At 32.1% G+C, this 19674-nt stretch overlaps 1 protein-coding gene across 1 annotated transcript in view; it reads right to left on the reverse strand.

Moving 5' to 3' along the window:
• The window catches only part of LOC136801719 (uncharacterized), a 59152-nt gene extending 39497 nt beyond the window's left edge, over positions 1 to 19655 (reverse strand). Inside the window, exon 1 of the mRNA XM_067058374.1 lies at positions 19425 to 19655. Within this exon, the coding sequence (XP_066914475.1) occupies positions 19425 to 19572 (148 nt within the window). The 5' untranslated portion in view covers positions 19573 to 19655. The remainder of the gene's footprint in view (positions 1 to 19424) is intronic.
• Between the last annotated feature and the right edge of the window lie 19 nt (positions 19656 to 19674).

The following is a 19674-nucleotide window of genomic DNA, read 5'->3' on the forward strand; positions in this document are numbered from 1 at the left end:
GTTTTAATGAGTAACAACCAAATCAAAGGGCAATAACAGATATGGCGTCTTTTTTCGTAAAAGTCGCCAATTCTGTTTTTGGTAATTTATGATGAAAGTTCCTTTTCTAACTGATTTCTTTCAATCAAAAATTAAACTTTAACCATCTTGCAAGCATTCTAGACATTTTGAATAACTTTTGAACAAGAAGCAACAAAAATCAAAGCATATTACTGATATGACGGATAATTCCGTAAAAATCGGCAATTCTGTTTTTGATCTTTGGTGATCAAAGTTTCTTTTCCAAATGATTTCTCTGAATAAAGAAATCAACTTTAACCCTCTGGAAAGCAGTTTAGACATTTGGAATAAGTTTTGAACGAGTAACAACCAAATCAAAGGGCAATTACAGATATGGCGTCTTTTTTCGTAAAAGTCGCCAATTCTGTTTTTGGTAATTTATGATGAAAGTTCCTTTTCTAACTGATTTCTTTCAATCAAAAATTAAACTTTAACCATCTTGCAAGCATTCTAGACATTTTGAATAAGTTTTGAACAAGAAGCAACAAAAATCAAAGCATATTACTGATATGACGGATAATTCCGTAAAAATCGGCAATTCTGTTTTTGATCTTTGGTGATCAAAGTTTCTTTTCCAAATGATTTCTCTGAATAAAGAAATCAACTTTAACCCTCTGGAAAGCAGTTTAGACATTTGGAATAAGTTTTGAACGAGTAACAACCAAATCAAAGGGCAATTACAGATATGGCGTCTTTTTTCGTAAAAGTCGCCAATTCTGTTTTTGGTAATTTATGATGAAAGTTCCTTTTCTAACTGATTTCTTTCAATCAAAAATTAAACTTTAACCATCTTGCAAGCATTCTAGACATTTTGAATAAGTTTTGAACAAGAAGCAACAAAAATCAAAGCATATTACTGATATGACGGATAATTCCGTAAAAATCGGCAATTCTGTTTTTGATCTTTGGTGATCAAAGTTTCTTTTCCAAATGATTTCTCTGAATAAAGAAATCAACTTTAACCCTCTGGAAAGCAGTTTAGACATTTGGAATAAGTTTTGAACGAGTAACAACCAAATCAAAGGGCAATTACAGATATAGCGTCTTTTTTCGCAAAAGTCGCCGATTCTGTTTTTGGTCTTTAGTGATCAAGATTTCTTTAGCAAATGATTTCTCTAAATAAAGAATTCAACCTTAACCCTCTTGCAAGCATTTTAGACATTTGGAATAAGTTTTGAACGAGGAACAACCAAATCAAAGGGCAATTACAGATATTGCGTCTTTTTTCGTAAAAGTCGCCAATTCCGTTTTTGGTCATTTATGATGAAAGTTCCCTTTGCAACTGATTTCTGTCAATCAAAAATTAAACTTTAACCATCTTGCAAGCATTCTAGACATTTTGAATAAGTTTTGAACAAGAAGCAACAAAAATCAAAGCAAATTACTGATATGACGGATAATTCCGTAAAAATCGGCAATTCTGTTTTTTGTCTTTGGTGATCAAGATTTCTTTTGCAAATGGTTTCTCTAAATGAAGAATTCAACTTTAACCCTCTTGCAAGCAGTTTAGACATTTGGAAAAAGTTTTGAACGAGTAACAACAAAATCAAAGGGCAATTACAGATATGGCGTCTTTTTTCGTAAAAGTCGCCGATTCTGTTTTTGGTCTTTGGTGATCAAGATTTCTTTTGCAAATGATTTCTCTAAATGAAGAATTCAACTTTAACCCTTTTGCAAGCACTTTAGACATTTAATGGAATAAGTTTTAATGAGTAACAACCAAATCAAAGGGCAATAACAGATATGGCGTCTTTTTTCGTAAAAATCGCCAATTCTGTTTTTGGTAATTTATGATGAAAGTTCCTTTTCTAACTGATTTCTTTCAATCAAAAATTAAACTTTAACCATCTTGCAAGTATTCTAGACATTTTGAATAAGTTTTGAACAAGAAGCAACAAAAATCAAAGCAAATTACTGATATGACGGATAATTCCGTAAAAATCGGCAATTCTGTTTTTGATCTTTGGTGATCAAAGTTTCTTTTCCAAATGATTTCTCTGAATAAAGAAATCAACTTTAACCCTCTGGAAAGCAGTTTAGACATTTGGAATAAGTTTTGAACGAGTAACAACCAAATCAAAGGGCAATTACAGATATGGCGTCTTTTTTCGTAAAAGTCGCCAATTCCGTTTTTGGTCATTTATGATGAAAGGTCATTTTGCAACTGATTTCTGTCAATCAAAAATTAAACTTTAACCATCTTGCAAGCATTCTAGACATTTTGAATAAGTTTTGAACAAGAAGCAACAAAAATCAAAGCATATTACTGATATGACGGATAATTCCGTAAAAATCGGCAATTCTGTTTTTGATCTTTGGTGATCAAAGTTTCTTTTCAAAATGATTTCTCTGAATAAAGAAATCAACTTTAACCCTCTGGAAAGCAGTTTAGACATTTGGAATAAGTTTTGAACGAGTAACAACCAAATCAAAGGGCAATTACAGATATGGCGTCTTTTTTCGTAAAAGTCGCCGATTCTGTTTTTGGTCTTTAGTGATCAAGATTTCTTTAGCAAATGATTTCTCTAAATAAAGAAATCAACCTTAACCCTCTTGCAAGCATTTTAGACATTTGGAATAAGTTTTGAACGAGGAACAACCAAATCAAAGGGCAATTACAGATATTGCATCTTTTTTCGTAAAAGTCGCCAATTCCGTTTTTGGTCATTTATGATGAAAGTTTCCTTTGCAACTGATTTCTGTCAATCAAAAATTAAACTTTAACCATCTTGCAAGCATTCTAGACATTTGAATAAGTTTTGAACAAGAAGCAACAAAAATCAAAGCAATTACTGATATGACGGATAATTCCGTAAAAATCGGCAATTCTGTTTTTGATCTTTGGTGATCAAAGTTTCTTTTCAAAATGATTTCTCTGAATAAAGAAATCAACTTTAACCCTCTGGAAAGCAGTTTAGACATTTGGATAAGTTTTGAACGAGTAACAACCAAATCAAAGGGCAATTACAGATATGGCGTCTTTTTTCGTAAAAGTCGCCAATTCCGTTTTTGGTCACTTATGATGAAAGTTCATTTTGCAACTGATTTCTGTCAATCAAAAATTAAACTTTAACCATCTTGCAAGCATTCTAGACATTTTGAATAAGTTTTGAACAAGAAGCAACAAAAATCAAAGCATATTACTGATATGACGGATAATTCCGTAAAAATCGACAATTCTGTTTTTGATCTTTGGTGATCAAAGTTTCTTTGCCAAATGATTTCTCTGAAAAAAGAAATCAACTTTAACCCTCTGGAAAGCAGTTTAGACATTTGGAATAAGTTTTGAACGAGGAACAACCAAATCAAAGGGCAATTACAGATATGGCGTCTTTTTTCGTAAAAGTCGCCAATTCTGTTTTGGTCATTTATGATGAAAGTTCCTTTTGCAAATGATTTCTCTAAATAAACAATTCAACTTTGACCCTCTTGTAAGCAGTTTAGACATTTGGAATAAGTTTTGAACGAGTAACAAACAAATCAAAGGGCAATTATAGATATGGCGTCTTTTTTCGTAAAAGTTACCAATTCTGTTTTTGGTCATTTATGATGAAAGTTCCTTTTGAAACTGATACCTTCCAATCAAAAATTTATTAAACTTTAACCATCTTGCAAGCATTCTAGACATTCGGAATAAGTTTTGAACGAGTAACAACAAAATCAAAGCAAATTACTGATATGACGAATAATTCCGTAAAAATCGGCAATTCTGTTTTTGATCTTTGGTGATCAAAGTTTCTTTTACAAATGAATTCTCTGAATGAAGAAAACAACTTTAACCCTCTGGAAAGCAGCAGTTTAGACATTTGGAATAACTTTTGAACGAGTAACAACCAAATCAAAGGGCAATTACAGATATGGCGTGTTTTTTCGTAAAAGTTGCCGATTCTGTTTTTGGTCTTTGTTTATCAAGGTTTCTTTTGCAAATGATTTCTCTGAATGAATATTTCAACTTTAACCCTCTTGCAAGCAGTTTAGACATTTGGAATAAGTTTTGAACGAGTAACAACCAAATCAAAGGGCAATTATAGATATTGCATCTTTTTTCGTAAAAGTCGCCGATTCTGTTTTTGGTCTTTGTTTATCAAAGTTTCTTTTGCAAATGATTTCTCTGAATGAAGAATTCAACTTTAACCCTTTTGCAAGCAGTTTAGACATTTGGAATAAGTTTTGAACAAGAAGCAACAAAAATCAAAGCAAATTACTGATATGACGGATAATTCCGTAAAAATCGGCAATTTTGTTTTTGGTTTTTGGTGATCAAGATTTCTTTTGCAAAAGATTTCTCTAAATGAAGAATTCAACTTTGACCCTCTTGCAAGCAGTTTAGACATTTGGAATAAGTTTTGAACGAGGAACAACCAAATCAAAGGGCAATTACAGATATTGCATCTTTTTTCGTAAAAGTCGCCAATTCCGTTTTTGGTCATTTATGATGAAAGTTTCCTTTGCAACTGATTTCTGTCAATCAAAAATTAAACTTTAACCATCTTGCAAGCATTCTAGACATTTTGAATAAGTTTTGAACAAGAAGCAACAAAAATCAAAGCAAATTACTGATATGACGGATAATTCCGTAAAAATCGGCAATTCTGTTTTTGATCTTTGGTGATCAAAGTTTCTTTTCAAAATGATTTCTCTGAATAAAGAAATCAACTTTAACCCTCTGGAAAGCAGTTTAGACATTTGGAATAAGTTTTGAACGAGTAACAACCAAATCAAAGGGCAATTACAGATATGGCGTCTTTTTTCGTAAAAGTCGCCAATTCCGTTTTTGGTCACTTATGATGAAAGTTCATTTTGCAACTGATTTCTGTCAATCAAAAATTAAACTTTAACCATCTTGCAAGCATTCTAGACATTTTGAATAAGTTTTGAACAAGAAGCAACAAAAATCAAAGCATATTACTGATATGACGGATAATTCCGTAAAAATCGACAATTCTGTTTTTGATCTTTGGTGATCAAAGTTTCTTTGCCAAATGATTTCTCTGAAAAAAGAAATCAACTTTAACCCTCTGGAAAGCAGTTTAGACATTTGGAATAAGTTTTGAACGAGGAACAACCAAATCAAAGGGCAATTACAGATATTGCGTCTTTTTTCGTAAAAGTCGCCAATTCTATTTTTGGTCATTTATGATGAAAGTTCCTTTTGCAAATGATTTCTCTAAATAAACAATTCAACTTTGACCCTCTTGTAAGCAGTTTAGACATTTGGAATAAGTTTTGAACGAGTAACAAACAAATCAAAGGGCAATTATAGATATGGCGTCTTTTTTCGTAAAAGTTACCAATTCTGTTTTTGGTCATTTATGATGAAAGTTCCTTTTGAAACTGATACCTTCCAATCAAAAATTTATTAAACTTTAACCATCTTGCAAGCATTCTAGACATTCGGAATAAGTTTTGAACGAGTAACAACAAAATCAAAGCAAATTACTGATATGACGAATAATTCCGTAAAAATCGGCAATTCTGTTTTTGATCTTTGGTGATCAAAGTTTCTTTTACAAATGAATTCTCTGAATGAAGAAAACAACTTTAACCCTCTGGAAAGCAGTTTAGACATTTGGAATAACTTTTGAACGAGTAACAACCAAATCAAAGGGCAATTACAGATATGGCGTGTTTTTTCGTAAAAGTTGCCGATTCTGTTTTTGGTCTTTGTTTATCAAAGTTTCTTTTGCAAATGATTTCTCTGAATGAATATTTCAACTTTAACCCTCTTGCAAGCAGTTTAGACATTTGGAATAAGTTTTGAACGAGTAACAACCAAATCAAAGGGCAATTATAGATATTGCATCTTTTTTCGTAAAAGTCGCCGATTCTGTTTTTGGTCTTTGTTTATCAAAGTTTCTTTTGCAAATGATTTCTCTGAATGAAGAATTCAACTTTAACCCTTTTGCAAGCAGTTTAGACATTTGGAATAAGTTTTGAACAAGAAGCAACAAAAATCAAAGCAAATTACTGATATGACGGATAATTCCGTAAAAATCGGCAATTTTGTTTTTGGTTTTTGGTGATCAAGATTTCTTTTGCAAAAGATTTCTCTAAATGAAGAATTCAACTTTGACCCTCTTGCAAGCAGTTTAGACATTTGGAAAAAGTTTTGAACGAGTAACAACCAAATCAAAGGGCAATTACAGATATGGCGTGTTTTTTCGTAAAAGTTGCCAATTCTGTTTTTGGTAATTTATGATGAAAGTTCCTTTTGCAAATGATTTCTCTAAATGAAGAATTCAACTTTAACCCTCTTGCAAGCAGTTTAGACATTTGGAATAAGTTTTGAACGAGTAACAACAAAATCAAAGGGCAATTACAGATTCGCGTCTTTTTTCGTAAAAGTGGCTGATTCTGTTTTTGGTCTTTGGTGATCAAGGTTTCTTTTGAAACTGATTTCTTCCAATCAAAAATTTATTAAACTTTAACCATCTTGTAAGCATTCTAGACATTTGGAGTAAGTTTTGAACGAGTAATAACGAAATCAAAGGGCAATTACAGATATGGCGTCTTTTTTCGTAAAAGTCGCCGATTCTGTTTTTGGTCTTTAGTGATCAAGATTTCTTTAGCAAATGATTTCTCTAAATAAAGAATTCAAACTTAACCCTCTTGCAAGCATTTTAGACATTTGGAATAAGTTTTGAACGAGGAACAACCAAATCAAAGGGCAATTACAGATATTGCATCTTTTTTCGTAAAAGTCGCCAATTCCGTTTTTGGTCATTTATGATGAAAGTGCCCTTTGCAACTGATTTTTGTCAATCAAAAATTAAACTTTAACCATCTTCCAAGCATTCTAGACATTTTGAATAAGTTTTGAACAAGAAGCAACAAAAATCAAAGCAAATTACTGATATGACGGATAATTCCGTAAAAATCGGCAATTCTGTTTTTGATCTTTGGTGATCAAAGTTTCTTTGCAAATGATTCTCTGAAAAAAGAAATCAACTTTAACCCTCTGGAAGCAGTTTAGACATTTGGAATAAGTTTTGAACGAGTAACAACCAAATCAAAGGGCAATTACAGATATGGCGTCTTTTTCGTAAAAGTCGCCAATTCTGTTTGGTCATTTATGATGAAAGTTCCTTTTCAACTGATTTCTTCAATAAAAAATTAACTTAACCATCTTGCAAGCATTCTAGACATTTGGAATAAGTTTTGAACGAGTAACAACAAAATCAACGGCAATTACAGATATGGCGTCTTTTTTCGTAAAGTCGCGATTCTGTTTTTGGTCTTTGTTGATCAAAGTTTCTTTGCAAATGATTTCTTCTGAATGAAGATTCAACTTTACCCTCTTGCAAGCAGTTTAGACATTGGAATAAGTTTTGAACGAGAGTAACAACCAATCAAGGGCAATTACAGATATGGCGTGTTTTTTTCGTAAAAGTTCGCCAATTCTGTTTTGGTTATTTATGATGAAAGTTCCTTTTGCAAATGATTTCTCTAATGAACGAATTCAACTTAACCCTTTTGCAAGCACTTTAGACATTTGGAATAAGTTTTAATGAGTAAACCAAAATCAAGGGTAATAACAGATATGGCGTCTTTTTTCGTAAAGTCGCCAATTCTGTTTTTGGTCATTTATGATGAAAGTTCTTTTGCAAACTGATTTCTCAATCAAAAATTCAACTTTAACCCTCTTGCAAGCATTCTAGACATTTGGAATAAGTTTTGAAGAATAACAACAAAATCAAAGGGCAATTACAGATATGGCGTCTTTTTTCGTAAAAGTCGCCGATTCTGTTCTTGGTCTTTGGTGATCAAAGTTTATTTACAAATGATTTCTCTGAATGAAGAAATAAACTTTAACCCTCTCGCATGCAGTTTAGACATTTAGAATAAGCTTTCAACGAGTAGTACACAAACAAATCAAAGGGCAATAACAGATATGGCGTCTTTTTTCGTAAAAGTCCGCCGATTTGTTTTTGGTCATTATGATGAAAGTTCTTTTGCAAACTGATTTCTTTCAATCAAAAATTAAACTTTAACCATCTTGCAAGCATTCTAGACATTTGGAATAAGTTTTGAACGAGTAACAACAAAATCAAACGGCAATTACATATATGGCGTCTTTTTTCGTAAAAGTCGCCGATTCTGTTTTTGGTCTTTGTTTATCAAAGTTTCTTTTGCAAATGATTTCTCTGAATGAAGATTTCAACTTTAACCCTCTTGCAAGCAGTTTAGACATTTGGAATAAGTTTTGAACGAGTAACAACCAAATCAAGGGCGATTACAGATATGGCGTGTTTTTTCGTAAAAGTTGCAATTTGTTTTTGGTAATTTATGATGAAACCTTTTGCAAATGATTTCTCTAAATGAAGAATTCAACTTTAACCCTCTTGCAAGCAGTTTAGACATTTGGAATAAGTTTTGAACGAGTAACAACCAAATCAAAGGGCAATTACAGATTCCCGTCTTTTTTCGTAAAAGTGGCCGATTCTGTTTTTGGTCTTTGGTGATCAAGGTTTCTTTTGAAACTGATTTCTTCCAATCAAAAATCAAAGGGCAATTACAGATATGGCGTCTTTTTTCGTAAAAGTCGCCGATTCTGTTTTTGGTCTTTAGTGATCAAGATTTCTTTAGCAAATGATTTCTCTAAATAAAGAAATCAACCTTAACCCTCTTGCAAGCATTTTAGACATTTGGAATAAGTTTTGAACGAGGAACAACCAAATCAAAGGGCAATTACAGATATTGCATCTTTTTTCGTAAAAGTCGCCAATTCCGTTTTTGGTCATTTATGATGAAAGTTTCCTTTGCAACTGATTTCTGTCAATCAAAAATTAAACTTTAACCATCTTGCAAGCATTCTAGACATTTTGAATAAGTTTTGAACAAGAAGCAACAAAAATCAAAGCAAATTACTGATATGACGGATAATTCCGTAAAAATCGGCAATTCTGTTTTTGATCTTTGGTGATCAAAGTTTCTTTGCCAAATGATTTCTCTGAAAAAAGAAATCAACTTTACCCTCTGGAAAGCAGTTTAGACATTTTGGAATAAGTTTGAACGAGTAACAACCAAATCAAAGGGCAAATTACAGATATGGCGTCTTTTTTCGTAAAAGTCGCGATTCTCTTTGGGTCTTATGATGATGAAAGTTCCTTTCTAACTGATTTCTTTTAATCAAAAATTAAACTTTAACCATCTTGCAAGTATTCTAGACATTTGAATAAGTTTTGAACAAGAACCCAAAATCAAAGCAAATTACTGATATGACGGATTTTTCGTAAAAACGGCAATTCTGTTTTTATCTTGGTGATCAAGTTTCTTTTCCAAATGATTTCTCTGAATAAAGAATTCAACTTTAACCCTCTGGAAAGCAGTTGTTTAGACATTTGGAATAAGTTTTGAACGAGAAACAACAAAATCAAAGGGCAATTACAGATATGGCGTCTTTTTTCGTAAAAGTCGCCAATTCCGTTTTTGGTTCACTTATGATGAAAGTTCATTTGCAACTGATTTCTGTCAATCAAAAATTAAACTTTAACCATCTTGCAAGCATTCTAGACATTTTGAATAAGTTTTGAACAAGAAGCAACAAAAATCAACGCATATTACTGATATGACGGATACTTCCGTGTAAAAATCGACAATTCTGTTTTTGATCTTGGTGATCAAGTTCTTTTGCCAAATGATTTCTCTGAAAAAAGAAATCAACTTTAACCCTCTGGAAAGCAGTTTAGACATTTGGAATAAGTTTTGAACGAGGAACAACCAAATCAAAGGGCAATTACAGATATTGCGTCTTTTTTCGTAAAAGTCGCAATTCCGTTTTTGGTCATTTAGATGAAAGTTCCCTTTGCAAAACTGATTTCTGTCAATCAAAATTAAACTTTAACCATCTTGCAAGCATTCTAGACATTTTAATAAGTTTTGACAAGAAGCAACAAAAAATCAAAGCAATTACGATATGACGGATAATTCCGTAAAATCGGTAATTCTGTTTTTGATCTTTGGTGATCAAAGTTTCTTTCCAAATGTTTCTCTGAATAAAACACAATCAACACTTAACCCTCTGGAAAGCGTTTAGACATTTGGAATAAGTTTTGAACGAGTAACAACCAAATCAAAGGGCAATAAAGATATGGTCTTTTTTCGTAAAAGTCGCCAATTCTGTTTTTTGGTCATTTATGATGAAAGTTCCCTTTGCAACTGATTTCTTTTAATCAAAAATTAAACTTTAACCATCTTGCAAGTATTCTAGACATTTTGAATAAGTTTTGAACAAGAAGCAACAAAAATCAAAGCAAATTATGATATGACGGATAATTCCGTAAAATCGGCAATTCTTTTTTTGTCTTTGGTGATCAAGATTCTTTGCAAATGGTTTCTCTAAATGAAGAATTCAACTTTAACCCTCTTGCAAGCAGTTAGACATTTGGAAAGTTTGAACGAGTAGTAACAACAAAATCAAAGGGCAATTACAGATATGGCGTCTTTTTTCGTAAAAGTCGCCGATTCTGTTTTTGGTCTTTTCGTGATCAAGATTTCTTTTGCAAATGATTTCTCTAAGAAGAATTCAACTTTAACCCTTTTGCAAGCACTTTAGACATTTGGAATAAGTTTTAATGAGTAACGTAACAAACCAAAATCAAAAGGCAATAACAGATATGGCGTCTTTTTTCGTAAAAGTCGCCAATTCTTTTTGGTAATTATGATGAAGTTCCTTTCTAACTGATTTCTTTCAATCAAAAATTAAACTTTAACCATCTTGCAAGTATTCTAGACATTTTGAATAAGTTTTGAACAAGAAGCAACAAAAAATCAAAGCAAATTACTGATATGACGGATAATTCCGTAAAATCGACAATTCTGTTTTTGATCTTTGTGATCAAAGTTTCTTTTCCAAATGATTTCTCTGAATAAGAAATCAACTTTAACCCTCTGGAAAGCAGTTTAGACATTTGGAATAAGTTTTGAACGAGTAACAACCAAATCAAAGGGCAATACAGATATGGCGTTTTTTTCGTAAAAGTCGCCAATTCGTTTTGGTCATTTATGATGAAGTTCATTTTGCAACTGATTTCTGTCAATCAAAAATTAAACTTTAACCATCTTGCAAGCATTCTAGACATTTTGAATAAGTTTTGAACAAGAAGCAACAAAAATCAAAGCATTTACTGATATGACGGATAATTCCGTAAAATCGGCAAATTCTGTTTTGATCTTTGGTGATCAAAGTTTCTTTTCCAAATGATTTCTCTGAATAAAGAAATCAACTTTAACCCTCTGGAAAGCAGTTTAGACATTTGGAATAAGTTTTGAACGAGTAACAACCAAATCAAAGGGCAATTACAGATATGGCGTCTTTTTTTCGTAAAAGTCGCCAATTCTGTTTTTGGTCAATTATGATGAAAGTTCCTTTTCTAACTGATTTCTTTTAATCAAAAATTAAACTTTAACCATCTTGCAAGTATTCTAGACATTTTGAATAAGTTTTGAAGAAGAAGCAACAAAAATCAAAGCAAATTACTGATATGACGGATAATTCCGTAAAAATCGGCAATTCTGTTTTTGGTCTTTGGTGATCAAGATTTCTTTTGCAAATGGTTTCTCTAAATGAAGAATTCAACTTTAACCCTCTTGCAAGCAGTTTAGACATTTGGAATAAGTTTTGAACGAGTAACAACAAAATCAAAGGGCAATTACAGATATGGCGTCTTTTTTCGTAAAAGTCGCCGATTCTGTTTTTGGTCTTTGGTGATCAAGATTTCTTTTGCAAATGATTTCTCTAAATGAAGAATTCAACTTTAACCCTTTTGCAAGCACTTTAGACATTTGGAATAAGTTTTAATGAGTAACAACCAAATCAAAGGGCAATAACAGATATGGCGTCTTTTTTCGTAAAAGTCGCCAATTCTGTTTTTGGTCATTTATGATGAAAGTTCCTTTTCTAACTGATTTCTTTCAATCAAAAATTAAACTTTAACCATCTTGCAAGCATTCTAGACATTTGGAATAAGTTTTGAACGAGTAACAACAAAATCAAACGGCAATTACATATATGGCGTCTTTTTTCGTAAAAGTCGCCGATTCTGTTTTTTGTCTTTGTTTATCAAAGTTTCTTTTGCAAATGATTTCTCTGAATGAAGATTTCAACTTTAACCCTCTTGCAAGCAGTTTAGACATTTGGAATAAGTTTTGAACCAGTAACAATCAAATCAAAGGGCAATTACAGATATGGCGTGTTTTTTCGTAAAAGTTGTCAATTCTGTTTTTGGTAATTTATGATTAAAGTTCCTTTTGCAAATGATTTCTCTAAATGAAGAATTCAACTTTAACCCTCTTGCAAGCAGTTTAGACACAAAGCATATTACTGATATGACGGATAATTCCGTAAAAATCGGCAATTCTGTTTTTGATCTTTGGTGATCAAAGTTTCTTTTCCAAATGATTTCTATGAATAAAGAAATCAACTTTAACCCTCTGGAAAGCAGTTTAGACATTTGGAATAAGTTTTGAACGAGTAACAACCAAATCAAAGGGCAATTACAGATATGGCGTCTTTTTTTCGTAAAAGTCGCCGATTCTGTTTTTGGTCTTTGGTGATCAAGATTTCTTTTGCAAATGATTTCTCTAAATGAAGAATTCAACTTTAACCCTTTTGCAAGCACTTTAGACATTTGGAATAAGTTTTAATGAATAACAACCAAATCAAAGGGCAATAACAGATATGGCGTCTTTTTTCGTAAAAGTCGCCAATTCTGTTTTTGGTCATTTATGATGAAAGTTCCTTTTGCAACTGATTTCTTTCAATCAAAAATTAAACTTTAACCATCTTGCAAGCATTCTAGACATTTGGAATAAGTTTTGAAAGAATAACAACAAAATCAAAGGGCAATTACATATATGGCGTCGTTTTTCGTAAAAGTCGCCGATTCTGTTTTTGGTCTTTGTTTATCAAAGTTTCTTTTGCAAATGATTTCTCTGAATGAAGATTTCAACTTTAACCCGCTTGCAAGCAGTTTAGACATTTGGAATAAGTTTTGAACGAGTAACAACCAAATCAAAGGGCAATTACAGATATGGCGTGTTTTTTCGTAAAAGTTGCCAATTCTGTTTTTGGTAATTTATGATGAAGTTTCCTTTTGCAAATGATTTCTCTAAATGAAGAATTCAACTTTAACCCTCTGGAAAGCAGTTTAGACATTTGGAATGAGTCTTGAACGAGTAACAACCAAATCAAAGGGCAATAACAGATATGGCGTCTTTTTTCGTAAAAGTCGCCGATTCTGTTTTTGGTCATTTATGATGAAAGTTCCTTTTCTAACTGATTTCTTTCAATCAAAAATTAAACTTTAACCATCTTGCAAGCATTCTAGACATTTGGAGTAAGTTTTGAACGAGTAACAACGAAATCAAAGGGCAATTACAGATATGGCGTCTTTTTTCGTAAAAGTCGCCAATTCTGTTTTTGGTAATTTATGATGAAAGTTCCTTTTCTAACTGATTTCTTTCAATCAAAAATTAAACTTTAACCATCTTGCAAGCATTCTAGACATTTTGAATAAGTTTTGAACGAGTAACAACGAAATCAAAGGGCAATTACAGATATGGCGTCTTTTTTCGTAAAAGTCGCCGATTCTGTTTTTGGTCTTTAGTGATCAAGATTTCTTTAGCAAATGATTTCTCTAAATAAAGAATTCAACTTTAACCCTCTTGCAAGCAGTTTAGACATTTGGAATGAGTCTTGAACGAGTAACAACCAAATCAAAGGGCAATAACAGATATGGCGTCTTTTTTCGTAAAAGTCGCCGATTCTGTTTTTGGTCATTTATGATGAAAGTTACTTTTCTAACTGATTTCTTTCAATCAAAAATTAAACTTTTAACCATCTTGCAAGCATCTAGACATTTTGAATAGTTTTGAACAAGAAGCAACAAAATAAAGCATATTACTGATATGACGGCTATAATCTGTAAAAATCGGCAATTCGTTTTTGATCTTTGTGATCAAAGTTTCTTTTCCAAATGATTTCTCTGAATAAAGAAATCAACTTTAACCCTCGGAAAGCAGTTTAGACATTTGGAATAAGTTTTGAACGAGTAGTACAAAAACAAAGGGCAATTACAGATCTGGCGTCTTTTTTCGTAAAAAGTCGCCCAATTCTGATTTTGGTCAATTATGATGAAAGTTCCTTTTCTAATGATTCTTTTAATCAAAAATTAAACTTTAACCATCTTGCAAGTATTCTAGATATTTTGAATAAGTTTTGAACAAGAAGCAACAAAAATCACAAGCAAATTACTGATATGACGGATAATTCCGTAAAAATCGGCAATTTTTTTGGTCTTTGGTGATTAAGATTTTCTTTGCCAATGGTTTCTCTAATGAAGAATTCAACTTTAACCCTCTTGCAAGCAGTTTAGACATTTGGAATAAGTTTTGAACGAGTAACAACAAAATCAAAGGGCAATTACAGATATGGCGTCTTTTTCGTAAAAGTCGCCGATTCTGTTTTTGGTCTTTGGTGATCAAGATTTCTTTTGCAAATGATTTCTCTAAATGAAGAATTCAACTTTAACCCTTTTGCAAGCACTTTAGACATTTTGAATAAGTTTTAATGAGTAACAACCAAATCAAAGCAAATTACTGATATGACGGATAATTCCGTAAAAATCGGCAATTTTGTTTTTGGGCTTTGGTGATCAAGATTTCTTTTCCAAATGATTTCTCTGAATAAAGAAATCAACTTTAACCCTCTGGAAAGCAGTTTAGACATTTGGAATAAGTTTTGAACGAGTAACAACCAAATCAAAGGGCAATTACAGATATGGCGTCTTTTTTCGTAAAAGTCGCCAATTCTGATTTTGGTCAATTATGATGAAAGTTCCTTTTCTAACTGATTTCTTTTAATCAAAAATTAAACTTTAACCATCTTGCAAGTATTCTAGATATTTTGAATAAGTTTTGAACAAGAAGCAACAAAAATCAAAGCAAATTACTGATATGACGGATAATTCCGTAAAAATCGGCAATTCTGTTTTTGGTCTTTGGTGATTAAGATTTCTTTTGCAAATGGTTTCTCTAAATGAAGAATTCAACTTTAACCCTCTTGCAAGCATCTGTTTTTGGTGATCAAGATTTCTTTTGCAAATGGTTTCTCTAAATGAAGAATTCAACTTTAACCCTCTTGCAAGCAGTTTAGACATTTGGAATAAGTTTTGAACGAGTAACAACAAAATCAAAGGGCAATTACAGATATGGCGTCTTTTTCGTAAAAGTCGCCGATTCTGTTTTTGGTCTTTGGTGATCAAGATTTCTTTTGCAAATGATTTCTCTAAATGAAGAATTCAACTTTAACCCTTTTGCAAGCACTTTAGACATTTTGAATAAGTTTTAATGAGTAACAACCAAATCAAAGCAAATTACTGATATGACGGATAATTCCGTAAAAATCGGCAATTTTGTTTTTGGGCTTTGGTGATCAAGATTTCTTTTGCAAATGGTTTCTCTAAATGAAGAATTCAACTTTAACCCTCTTGCAAGCAGTTTAGACATTTGGAATAAGTTTTGAACGAGTAACAACAAAATCAAAGGGCAATTGCAGATATGGCGTCTTTTTTCGTAAAAGTCGCCGATTCTGTTTTTGGTCTTTGGTGATCAAGTTTTCTTTTGCAAATGATTTCTCTAAATGAAGAATTCAACTTTAACCCTTTTGCAAGCACTTTAGACATTTGGAATAAGTTTTAATGAGTAACAACCAAATCAAAGGGCAATAACAGATATGGCGTCTTTTTTCGTAAAAGTCGCCAATTCTGTTTTTGGTCATTTATGATGAAAGTTCCTTTTCTAACTGATTTCTTTCAATCAAAAATTAAACTTTAACCATCTTGCAAGAATTCTAGACATTTGGAATAAGTTTTGAACAAGAAGCAACAAAAATCAAAGCAAATTACTGATATGACGGATAATTCCGTAAAAATCGGCAATTCTGTTTTTGGTCTTTGGTGATCAAGATTTCTTTTGCAAATGGTTTCTCTAAATGAAGAATTCAACTTTAACCCTCTTGCAAGCAGTTTAGACATTTGGAATAAGTTTTGAACAAGTAACAACAAAATCAAAGGGCAATTACAGATATGGCGTCTTTTTTCGTAAAAGTCGCCGATTCTGTTTTTGGTCTTTGGTGATCAAGATTTCTTTTGCAAATGATTTCTCTAAATGAAGAATTCAACTTTAACCCTTTTGCAAGCACTTTAGACATTTGGAATAAGTTTTAATGAGTAACAACCTAATCAAAGGGCAATAACAGATATGGCGTCTTTTATCATAAGTCGCCAATTCTGTTTTTGGTCATTTATGATGACTGTTCCTTTTCTAACTGATTTCTTTCAATCAAAAATTAAACTTTAACCATCTTGCAAGCATTCTAGACATTTGGAATAAGTTTTGAACGAGTAACAACCAAATCAAAGGGCAATTACAGATTCGCTTCTTTTTTCGTAAAAGTGGCCGATTCTGTTTTTGGTCTTTGGTGATCAAGGTTTCTTTTGAAACTGATTTCTTCCAATCAAAAATTTATTAAACTTTAACCATCTTGTAAGCATTCTAGACATTTGGAGTAAGTTTTGAACGAGTAACAACGAAATCAAAGGGCAATTACAGATATGGCGTCTTTTTTCGTAAAAGTCGCCGATTCTGTTTTTGGTCTTTAGTGATCAAGATTTCTTTAGCAAATGGTTTCTCTAAATGAAGAATTCAACTTTAACCCTCTTGCAAGCATTTTAGACATTTGGAATAAGTCTTGAACGAGGAACAACCAAATCAAAGGGCAATTACAGATATGGCGTTTTTTTTTCGTAAAAGTCGCCGATTCTGTTTTTGGTCTTTGTTTATCAAAGTTGCTTTTGCAAATGATTTCTCTGAATGAAGATTTCAACTTTAACCCTCTTACAAGCAGTTTAGACATTTGGAATAAATTTTAATGAGTAACAACCAAATCAAAGGGCAATAACAGATATGGCGTCTTTTTTCGTAAAAGTTGCCAATTCTGTTTTTGGTAATTTATGATGAAAGTTCCTTTTGCAAATGATTTCTCTAAATGAAGAATTCAACTTTAACCCTCTTGCAAGCAGTTTAGACACCTGGAATAAGTTCTGAACGAGTAACAACCAAATCAAAGGGCAATTACAGATTCGCGTCTTTTTTCGTAAAAGTGGCCGATTCTGTTTTTGGTCTTTGGTGATCAAGGTTTCTTTTGAAACTGATTTCTTCCAATCAAAAATTTATTAAACTTTAACCATCTTGTAAGCATTCTAGACATTTGGAGTAAGTTTTGAACGAGTAACAACAAAATCAAAGGGCAATCACAGATATGGCGTCTTTTTTCGTAAAAGTCGCCGATTCTGTTTTTGGTCTTTGGTGATCAAGATTTCTTTTGCAAATGATTTCTCTAAATGAAGAATTCAACTTTAACCCTTTTGCAAGCACTTTAGACATTTGGAATAAGTTTTAATGAGTAACAACCAAATCAAAGGGCAATAACAGATATGGCGTCTTTTTTCGTAAAAGTCACCAATTCTGTTTTTGGTCATTTATGATGAAAGTTCCTTTTGCAACTGATTTCTTTCAATCAAAAATAAAACTTTAACCATCTTGCAAGCATTCTAGACATTTGGAATAAGTTTTGAAAGAGTAACAACAAAATCAAAGGGCAATTACAGATATGGCGTCTTTTTTCGTAAAAGTCACCGATTCTGTTCTTGGTCTTTGGTGATCAAAGTTTATTTTACAAATGATTTCTCTGAATGAAGAAATAAACTTTAACCCTCTCACAAGCAGTTTAGACATTTGGAATAAGCTTTGAACGAGTAACAAACAAATCAAAGGGCAATAACAGATATGGCTTTTTTTTCCATAAAAGTTGCCAAATCTGTTTTTGGTCTTTGGTGATCAAAGCTTATTTTGCAAATGATTTCTTTCAATCAAAAATTTACATTTAACCATCTTGCAAGCATTCTAGACATTTGGAATAAGTTTCGAACAAGTAACAACAAAAATCAATGCAAATTACTGAAATGCCAGATAATTCCGTAAAAATCGCCAATTCTGTTTTTGATCTTTGGTGATCAAAGTTTCTTTTGCGAATGATTTCTCTAAATGAAGAATTCAACCTTAACCCTCTTGCAAGCATTTTAGACATTTGGAATGAGTTTTGAGCGAGTCACAACCAAATCAAAGGTCAATTACAGATATGGCGTCTTTTTTCGTAAAAGTTCCCAATTCTATTTTTGGTCATTTATGATGAAAGTTCCCTTTGCAACTGATTTCTTTCAACCAAAAATTAAACTTTAACCATCTTGCAAACAGTTTAGATATTTGGAATAAGTTTTGAACAAGAAGCAACAAAAATCAAAGCAAATTACTGATATGGCGGATAATTCCGTAAAAATCGGCAATTCTGTTTTTGATCTTTGGTGATCAAAGTTTCTTTTGCAAATGATTTCTCTGAATGAAGAATTCAACTTTAACTCTCTTGCAAGCATTTTAGACATTTGGAATAAGTTTTGCACGAGTAACAACCAAATCAAAGGGATTTCTTTCAATCAAAAATCAAACTATAATCATCTTGCAAGCATTTCCATTTTCGTAAAAGTCGCCTAATATATTTTTGGTCATTTATGATGAAAGTACCTTTTGGAACTGATTTCTTTCAATCAAAAATTTATCTTTAACCATCTATCAAGCATTCTAGACATTTGGAATAAGTTTTGAACGAGTAACAACGAAATCAAAGGGCAAATTACAGATATGACGTATACTTTCGTAAAAGTCGCCAATTCTGTTTTTGGTCTTTGGTGGTCAAAGTTTCTTTTGCAAATGATTTCTCTGTATGAAGAATTCACCTTTAACCCTCTTGCAAGCATTTTAGACATTTGGAATCTGTTGGAATAAGTTTTGAAAAAATAAGAATAAAAATCAAGGCAAATTACAGATATGGCATCTTCTTCCATAAAAGTTGCCAAATCTGTTTTTGGTCATTTGTGATCAAAGTTCCTTTTGCAACTGATTTCTTTCAATCAAAAATTAAACTTTAACCATTTTGCAAGCATTCTAGACATTGGGAATAAGTTTTGAACGAGTAAAAATAAAAATAAAAGCAAATTACAGATATGGCATCTTTTACCATGAAAGTCGCCAGATCTGTTTTTGGTCATTTGTGATCAAAGTAACTTTTGTAACACTTGCTTATAAAAAAAAAATTTATAGTCGTAAAGGCTACCAAATCAGTGTATAACTTCGACGGGAATAATTTGCCACTTTTACGAAGAATTTACTATAAGAACCATATTTCAGCTTTCTGAAAAGAGTTTCCCGCTTTACTAATAGAAAAGATTTATTTTAAAATACGATCTTACCATCATGAAGGGTTTTGCAAATATGAATACAAAGTTGTTTCGAATGTTCAAACTTCGCTACTCCCGAGTCGAAATAACCATGCATAGAGATCAAATGTTTGACCAGATCAAGGACTTTATCGTGGCAGTGCGGACAACAAAATTTCATATTTTCGTAACAAGGCCATCCATCTGGGTTAATTGAAGTAATGGATGGGTGTGTTGGAAAGACAATGTCTTTGATTATCAGTTTCTTATCTGAAATGGAGTG

The sequence above is a fragment of the Clytia hemisphaerica genome, unplaced genomic scaffold (assembly GCF_902728285.1).
Source record: "Clytia hemisphaerica strain Z4C2 unplaced genomic scaffold, Clytia hemisphaerica genome assembly, whole genome shotgun sequence".
Classification (NCBI taxonomy): domain Eukaryota; kingdom Metazoa; phylum Cnidaria; class Hydrozoa; order Leptothecata; family Clytiidae; genus Clytia; species Clytia hemisphaerica.